General features: G+C 37.8%; 1 protein-coding gene across 1 annotated transcript; it reads right to left on the reverse strand.

The window, feature by feature from the left end:
* Window positions 1-3,369: 3,369 nt before the first annotated feature.
* LOC144438705 (folate receptor beta-like) lies at window positions 3,370-9,813 on the reverse strand. The gene is made up of 5 exons (XM_078127851.1): window positions 9,625-9,813; window positions 7,483-7,668; window positions 6,949-7,084; window positions 5,615-5,778; window positions 3,370-3,483 (listed from the first exon to the last, which is right to left on the reverse strand). Exons 1-5 carry the CDS (start codon window positions 9,811-9,813, stop codon window positions 3,370-3,372), a joined length of 789 nt encoding a protein of 262 aa, XP_077983977.1.

The following is a 9,813-nucleotide window of genomic DNA, read 5'->3' on the forward strand; positions in this document are numbered from 1 at the left end:
GACCGTGGAGTGGTGATTGGATAGACCGTAGAGTGGTGATTGAATAGACCGTAGAGTGGTGATTGAATAGACCGTAGAGTGGTGATTGAATAGACCGTAGAGTGGTGATTGAATAGACCGTAGAGTGGTGATTGTCAATACACCTCTTAATAAACATTTCACATACATCAATGAGTGGTCTTTCATTTTAAAAGATAAATCCACAAAACACTAACACTGTGCTCCTAAACTGTAATTGACAGAATAATCAATTTACTTTGCACAATGCTCTCTGTTCAAGGTATGATTTATGATTCTAAGAAATCGTCTGTTTTGCATTATGAGAATACATGGCGGGATGGACGGATGACTGACGTCAGTAGACGCAAGGTCATGACCTTGATCTAGTAGGATACAATAAATTAGTATGGTTAGACTACTTGATGATATTATCAAACCAGGTTCGTGATGATGAATGAATCTGATAATCTAGCCCTATCACATGACGTACCTCATCAAAGCTTGTACTTTGTCATTGGGTCAGTATGGTTCGATCTTCCACACCTGAGGCCTTGATCGTATTAACACAATCCTCAGACCACGAAAATATAGTGGTCTGAGCACAATCGAAATGTCAATCACGAGGGCTTCAGGTGCCATAATTGAACATTCGACCTGTCATCAATCGCGATCAATCGCGACACGATGACGCATCAAAGTGTTTACGTATGAAGAACAATTGTTATTATATCACAAAGTTTATCACTTCTTATGACCTTAATTCATGTCTTGACTGGCCAGATAATACAATAACAAGTTTTATTTTCAGTAGACTGGCTGACTAACGAATGGCTAATTATATAACTTCCTGGTTGACTGACTGACTGACTGACTGACTGACTGACTGACTGACTAACTAACTAACCGTCTGTCTGTCTGTCTGTCTGTCTGTCTGTCTGTCTGAGTGAGTGAGTGAGTGAGTGAGTGAGTGAGTGAGTGAGTGGGTGGGTGGGTGGGTGGGTGGGTGGGTGGGTGGGTGGATGGCTGGCTGGCTGGCCGACTGACTGACTGACTGACTGACTGACTGATGCTCTCTCACTCGCTCGCTCGCTCACCCACCCACCCACCCACCCACCCACCCACCCACGCACCCACCCACCCACCCACCCACTCACTCACTCACTCACTCACTCACTCACTCACTCACTCACTCACTCACTCACTCACTCACTCACTCACCTAATAAAATCATCCCTATTGTGCTAAGTGCTGGAAATATACGCTCCTAGAAATCTGACACGTCAAGGTGAACTCCTGTACTGATAATATCTCTATATCGATGAACTCTCTAGAAACTTTTATTAGTGCTAACGAGAAAATTCAAACTAATGATTTTGACCAAATATAAATTTAAAAGGCCTACCTCGGATTAGGAAAAGGTTGGCCCTGACCAAAGAACGATCCCATGTAGTCTTTATCAAGATAACACTAATGCGATGACCCGGGATTGAAACATGGCCCTTTAAAACTGATGTATTTATCTGTGTATTTTAATCTCATATACTTACAGAATGGACCCAACTCTTCATTTTACTGAATATAAACAGTTACCTGAACTTAACTTGTAACGACAACGTGTTTATTACTCACACTCAAGTTCAACTTTAAACATAGTGTGATTGATCGTTGATATTTACAAGGGAGATAAAGAGCATACAGTAAGCTACTATGCTGTTATCTGCTTACGTTAGCAAAGTTGATAATGTCACATGTCTCCAACCGTTCTAACTGTACTATACGACCACTTATCATTGTACCCAGCGACTGATTGTTGACTTAGAAAAACCACATGTAGAAGTACGAATTGTGTTTGGATGCATGAAGACTGCAGTAAAGTCTGCAAACCTATAGTTGCAGTGATGAGATCAACAAAATCAATGCAGTGGCTTTACAGTTGCGAGGGACTTTGACCAACAGCCGTCTGGTTCCCTGACACTGTTTCTAATTCAAACATGTAGTGTATAACGGAAACGTACTTACAAAATGCTGAACTTGCAATAAATCCGAGGTAAATGTCCTTGGTGTGTGCGTGTTCAGCCCTCGCTCCTGATGTGATGTGTTGTGTTGTGTTAGTGGCCTGGGACGGGGTCACTGGCCCAAACCACCAATCAGGAGGTAGGGATATAGAGCATGAATCCCGAATCAACTGATCTACCAGATAATTACTATATTTCTGTCTTTCAGAGGAGTATTTAGTTTAATATTTAATTGACAATGCTTGACCTGCTTTATCTCACATCACGTGAGTGTTTCTAGTTGTGTCTATTATCATGGTCACTCATTTGTCTCAGGTTTCTCATTTATGTGCAAAGGGTGTTAATTCCATTGGTATAGAGATAATGCAGTGATAAACAAACGAACAAAAATAAATAAATAAATAAGGACTAAACCATTCAAAATGTCACACCTACCTTCACTTTTAGGATAAATGATTCATACCTGTTTACTTATGTTTACAATAATTGTAATTCTTACTTCGTCATGTTTGTTTACCTATGTTTTAAAACTCTTTATAACAATTGTAATTCTTCAAGGGGCTACTTTATTTTTTTTAAAAATCGCTGGGAAATCGTTCTATGAAGTATTTGGAGAAAGAGCCTCGGTTTGGAACATTACGACTAAAAGACGGAAAGCTATAACACAAATCAGACCTTTCATCTGTACTTCTAAAATATATTTTGGTTATTGACAAATAGGCGAGGGTTATATTTTAATATCGCCAATGCTAAAATAACATCGAGAGCAATTTTAATGAGTGTTTTTGTAGTAATTCATATGAAAATAATTGTAATTTAATAGGACTAATCAACTCTGAAACTAGATGACATATTACGTGTACAATAACACGTGAATGCAATGAATCAGATGTTTGTTTTCTTTATTAGCCTTGCTCGAGTCTCCAGGCTTTTTCATTCTTTATTTAAACACACACAAGTAAGAAACTTACTTGTCTGTGATTTGTTAGTTGTCTGTGATTTGAATAAGACATTAGAAACAACAACAACAACAACAACAACAACAACAACAACAACAACAACAACAACAACAACAACAACAACACAACTGTGTTCTGTTGTGTGAAATGATAATGTGACTGAATGATTACCAAACAGTTAGTGTAGCCCTTGGTAGACTACGAGTAACTGGGAATTTATAGTTTAGGACATTCTCAGATTCAGAACTAAAAATGATAAACAAGCTCAAAACATTTGAAGATAGTGAAGGGACTGTGCCAGTCTTTTTTTGTAGAAAGATCCTGAAAATAGTCTTGATTTTCGATTGTATTGGACCGTGTCATCTTTACTCTCAGGTCAGGTGATATTGTCAACGTTACAAACTGTTAGCGGCCAAGGTGAAAAGAATGACAAGTATTGATAAACATGATTCTTTCACCGTAGTAGCTGAATTTATTTCTTCCAGTTCTTTGGCATAGTGTTTACAGACCTGCAAAAGATGAAGGTTGGAATATATTGTAAGTCTGTCATATCACTATGAAGGTTGGAATATATTGTAAGTCTGTCATATCACTATGAAGGTTGGAATATATTGTAAGTCTGTCATATCACTATGAAGGTTGGAATATATTGTAAGTCTGTCATCACTATGAAGGTTGGAATATATTGTAAGTCTGTCATATCACTATGAAGGTTGGAATATATTGTAAGTCTGTCATATCACTATGAAGGTTGGAATATATTGTAAGTCTGTCATCACTATGAAGGTTGGAATATATTGTAAGTCTGCCATATCACTATGAAGGTTGGAATATATTGTAAGTCTGCCATATCACTGTGAAGGTTGGAATATATTGTAAGTCTGTCATATCACTATGAAGGTTGGAATATATTGTAAGTCTGCCATATCACTATGAAGGTTGGAATATATTGTAAGTCTGCCATATTACTATGAAGGTTGGAATATATTGTAAGTCTGTCATATCACTATGAAGGTTGGAATATATTGTAAGTCTGTCATATCACTATGAAGGTTGGAATATATTGTAAGTCTGTCATATCACTATGAAGGTTGGAATATATTGTAAGTCTGTCATATCACTATGAAGGTTGGAATATATTGTAAGTCTGTCATATCACTATGAAGGTTGGAATATATATCAAGTCTGTCATATCACTATGAAGGTTGGAATATATTGTAAGTCTGTCATATCACTATTATTGGTAGAAATGATGATGACAGTATTAGAATGGTTGATGCATAAATGCCGTAAAGTGGACAAACGTGTTATACCGTTGCCGTAAAGTGGAGAAACGTGTTATACCGTTGTCGTAAAGTGGACAAACGTGTTATACCGTTGCCGTAAAGTGGGCAAACGTGTTATACCGTTGTTGTAAAGTGGACAAACGTGTTATACCGTTGTTGTAAAGTGGACAAACGTGTTATACCGTTGTTGTAAAGTGGACAAACGTGTTATACCGTTGTTGTAAAGTGGACAAACGTGTTATACCGTTGTTGTAAAGTGGAGAAACGTGTTATACCGTTGTTGTAAAGTGGGCAATTTGTTATACCGTTGTCGTAAAGTGGACAAACGTGTTATACCGTTGCCGTAAAGTGGACAAACGTGTTATACCGTTGTCGTAAAGTGGAGAAACGTGTTATACCGTTGTCGTAAAGTGGGCAAACGTGTTATACCGTTGTCGTAAAGTGGGCAAACGTGTTATACCGTTGCCGTAAAGTGGACAAACGTGTTATACCGTTGCCGTAAAGTGGACAAACGTGTTATACCGTTGTCGTAAAGTGGAGAAACGTGTTATACCGTTGTCGTAAAGTGGGCAAACGTGTTATACCGTTGTTGTAAAGTGGGCAATTTGTTATACCGTTGTTGTAAAGTGGACAAACGTGTTATACCGTTGTTGTAAAGTGGACAAACGTGTTATACCGTTGCCGTAAAGTGGAGAAACGTGTTATACCGTTGTTGTAAAGTGGACAAACGTGTTATACCGTTGTTGTAAAGTGGACAAACGTGTTATACCGTTGTCGTAAAGTGGAGAAACGTGTTATACCGTTGTCGTAAAGTGGACAAACGTGTTATACCGTTGTCGTAAAGTGGGCAAACGTGTTATACCGTTGTTGTAAAGTGGACAAACGTGTTATACCGTTGCCGTAAAGTGGAGAAACGTGTTATACCGTTGTCGTAAAGTGGACAAACGTGTTATACCGTTGCCGTAAAGTGGACAAACGTGTTATACCGTTGTCGTAAAGTGGAGAAACGTGTTATACCGTTGTCGTAAAGTGGGCAAACGTGTTATACCGTTGCCGTAAAGTGGACAAACGTGTTATACCGTTGTCGTAAAGTGGAGAAACGTGTTATACCGTTGTTGTAAAGTGGGCAATTTGTTATACCGTTGCCGTAAAGTGGACAAACGTGTTATACCGTTGTCGTAAAGTGGAGAAACGTGTTATACCGTTGCCGTAAAGTGGGCAATTTGTTATACCGTTGCCGTAAAGTGGACAAACGTGTTATACCGTTGTTGTAAAGTGGACAAACGTGTTATACCGTTGCCGTAAACAGACCTTATTGTTGTGCGACCATGTATATAGTATGACAATGTCCTACCTCATCATTTGGGTTTTCAGGACCATCAAATGATAACTTAAAACAGTATTCATCATCGGGAGTGTAGTTCCACGAACCAAAGAGATTTTCACACATGTTACGGGCACTACCAAAATACTCATCGAAGGTACGACATACTTTGTCTTCTGGACACTTGTTTGTACCTGATAAAAAAAAACCAGCAAATATCTCTATAGTTTAATGTTTCATTTTATCAAAGGGGAGAGTAATTACTTAAGATGAAGGAAAATTATTATCCATGCATCATAAGGGAACAATAATGTTGGTATTTTTATATAGCTCTTTCGCACTCTGTGTTCAAAGTGCCTCACAAATAATATAACTGATCAGTGATTACCATTTAGAAATTTAACGCCAAGCTATGGAGCCAGGATTACACTTAGATAAGTCATTCGAACATGATAAGACCCCCTAACATACACTCGGAATTGCTCTATATTTGCAGCTGGAAAATTAAGGAGCATGGCCGTACGTCTAATGTCTGATCGCTGTTTGAAACAACAATTGTAAATTGAGTGTATTTGATTACAATTACTCATATTAGAAAGAAGTAATGCAATAAATGCAGAGTTGAGGTTGTCTGTTATAGCAACGAATATTATGATTATTATCGATAGGTTGTTATCATAATATCACGTGTTCTCAAACTAAGAAAGAGATTATATATATAGATATCAGTTACGCTGTGACCTTTAATTATGTATCACGTGATAGATCATAACCATCACACATACCTATAAGTACTAGCTGTTACCCCAATTGATCAACCTGTCTGCATTGGGAGTAAGTCAGATAGTCAGAGTCATGTTAGTTTTAGTATCGTTGGCATTATTTTGAATGATTTCTCGCTGTTAAAGGCAAGATAAAGGCCAAACACAAAAACAAATAATCAATACTTGTCTACTACACACTCTGTCAGTGACACATCTAAATGCACATGCTCCGTGTGAGCGGTAATTATTGGTAATTGATGGTTGTCAAGAGAGATATCGTTTATGTGGTTCGGAGTATTTATCATAGACGTTTTTAACAGAATGTGAACGCAATCGAGTACTTAATACATTGTTGAATTAGCATTTATGAAAGACAAAGTGAAATTTGCCATGGAAACCAATATATATTGCAAATAAATTTGGATCTCTGGATCCGAATGTGAATGTGAATAAAAAAAATATTCAGTCTATACCTGACCTGGCCTGTACCTTGTCTGTATTAGTGTTTTGTACCGACCGTGTTGACTGTTGGACAATATTATGTATCGTTAGTAAATTTCAGAGCCCTGGTAAATCAAAGAAATGATGACGTAATCTTACCGGTTGACCAATCCCAACCCGTATTCCAATCATCAGAACATGTGTAGTCATAGCGACACTCTTCCCACCATGCATCACATTCACTGGCACAAAGCGGTATGTCTATGTATCTTTCGTCTCGGAAGGTCTTATCCTCCTAATTGGCAAGCAAAACGATATTTTAAGTTAAAGCTATGACTTACCTTCAAGGTAGAAACTTGACTAGTATACATCATTGTAGAATGTTTTAGAATTAACCTTGAACATATTATGTTAAATAAAGTTGTCACAGATTAGAAAGACAGTCTCAGACTGGTCATTAGGTCTGTAAACATCCTTTAAATACTAGTTCATCATCTAATCTCAAAAATGTCACATTATGTACTTGTAGTATAGAAGTGCTTAATGGCTAGAACCCTTTATCGGTGAATTGTTTATAGCCTTTGTTCAACTCTGTTATTTCATATATCTCTATATAAAAGTATGTCACTTGGACAAGACAAGACCGGCTATGGACCTGTATTTGGTGAATATTCATAAGTTTGTATAACTTACATAGACAAGCCATGGACCTGTATTTGGTGAACATTCATAGAAACACAGATCTTTCATCATCCAAGTCCAGCATCCTCGGGATATGTTACCGCAGTGATTCCAGTCAAAACCATGCCATACATCAGAATAGTGCATATCCTCCGTCGTCTCCGACTCACAACATGCTCTTCCTTGCCAGGGTTCACACTAAGAAAAGAAGTTTAACCAAATCATCATCATCATCATCATCATCATCATCATCATCATCATCATCATCATCATCATCATCATCATCATCATCTTTTCAATGGGACATTTATTCGTATTTGCCCTATTTACAGTGAAGTGTTAAAATATTTACAATTATACAGTTCAGCAAAGTACGAATCTTGTCAATGTACAAATACACTATTTACATGTTTTCATTATTCATAACGTACGTAGCTAATAAATGGGTTCAAAACATATGTTGTTGGAGTTACTGTTACAGGTTTAAGCTAAGTAAATCAGTGCTAAAATTCTAAATGTAATTGTCCATTTGATACGCTGCAGATGGCGTTGTTGATGTTCCAAGTTGAGTTGAATATCGTTAGTTGTTCCTTAAGTTTGTAATGTTCAAATTCAATCAGTAGTCTGGTGCGAATTCGTGTTTTGAATATTTCCAGTGGGTCGATGGGTGTTACGTCGTTGGTTTTATTTCTTCTGGCAAGATGGATCGATAGCTTCGCTGTAGATGTGATATGGACGAATAGAAGAAGGGCATTTTTGCTGATAAAGGTGCTGTTTTTCTTCGGTGGGTTTATGAAGAACCATGACGCTGGTGTAGTTTGATTGTCGTTGGTAAGATGAGATGAGATTGTAGTTATAAAATCCATAGTTATAAAATCATCATCATCATCATCATCATCATCATCATCATCATCATCAGCATCATCATCATCATCATCATCTGCCAATACGCTGACATAAACCCCTAGCAATGGCTACGGTACATGTGTCCAATTTTCTAACAATTCCCCGAGTAGAGTCTATAGAGTTAATCCAAGATAGGTATTTTTTCTCAAATTAAAGATAAAGACATCGTACCGTAACTTAGTATATATGTCTGTTATACACTTGGTAACACGTTTGTAAAGAGAGACGAGCAGTACCAAAGAAATCTCTCTTTTGAAAGTTTGTCATTGATATGAATGCAAAGATCTACAAATTGTAGTTTATGGATTCTAAGGTTCAAAGATGGTGAACTTCAACCGCGGTTGAATACTGATAACGATATGAAGTCTAAACATCCTCAATCCAAGATACTAAAAGTTTATAACTTGTAACATACATAATCGCATATCCTTATACCAATATTAATTGTTATTCACTTCCTGTAAACTCTAGCTATTAGTTTGTTATATTTGGAAATAAAGACATTCCGTTTTTAGCCACACTATGAGCGTCTCCCCCTCTGTCTGTCTGTTTGTCTGTCTGTCTGTCTGTCTGTCTGTCTGTCTGTCTGTCTGTCTGTCTGTCTGTCTGTCTGTCTGTCTCTCTCTCTCTCTCTCTCTCTCTCTCTCTCTCTCTCTCTCTCTCTCTCTCTCTCTCTCTCTCTCTCTCTCTCTCTCTCTCTCTCTCTCTCTCTCTCTCTCTCTCTCGTTTCCCGCCCTCTACCTCACAGCAACCTGCCTTCTAATGTGCCTAGCCACATTTTTGGTATTGCGTTGTATGCGTACATTTCCAGTTTTAAATCCACGCTATTCACAATGCCTCTGAATTCAACAGACTAGCCAAGCGTCTGTGTTTGGCTGAAATTTCCTACACATGGGTCCTTGTTTGATGAAACCATCTTATATATTTCATCTTTACTGTTTTGGAATACTCCATCTCCACAACTTGACTGCCTGCCTGCCTGGTGCCTAGAAAGCTACTTGTTACATATCGTCCAGTTGGTTGTGCCCCAGACCACGGGTCTGAAGTTACACAAGTTGCCCGTTTAAGAGGCTTGTGATGTTTGACCTTTGCTCCCAAAGATGAAGCTCAAATGACACATAAATACACATGCATAGGCACATACACACAGACACAGAGAGATGCGCTCTCAATCAATACATGAAAAGAGACAAGTAAAGACTAACGAAGAAATACTGAAATAAAATAGATATAACTTGTAGAACTTACTGTTCCATGTAACTGTGGTTCAGGCCCTGGTTCTTGTTTGTGGTAAGTACCTTGTACACATGTGTTGATATTTTCTTCGTAAGTACGATTTTTTGACACACTTATGTAACAGACAGTGTTATGAATACAAACGAAGAACACTAAACTGATCATGTAAAGCCACATTTGAAAGAGAACAAACTTGGCCAT

Source organism: Glandiceps talaboti, chromosome 8, assembly GCF_964340395.1.
Source record: "Glandiceps talaboti chromosome 8, keGlaTala1.1, whole genome shotgun sequence".
Classification (NCBI taxonomy): domain Eukaryota; kingdom Metazoa; phylum Hemichordata; class Enteropneusta; family Spengelidae; genus Glandiceps; species Glandiceps talaboti.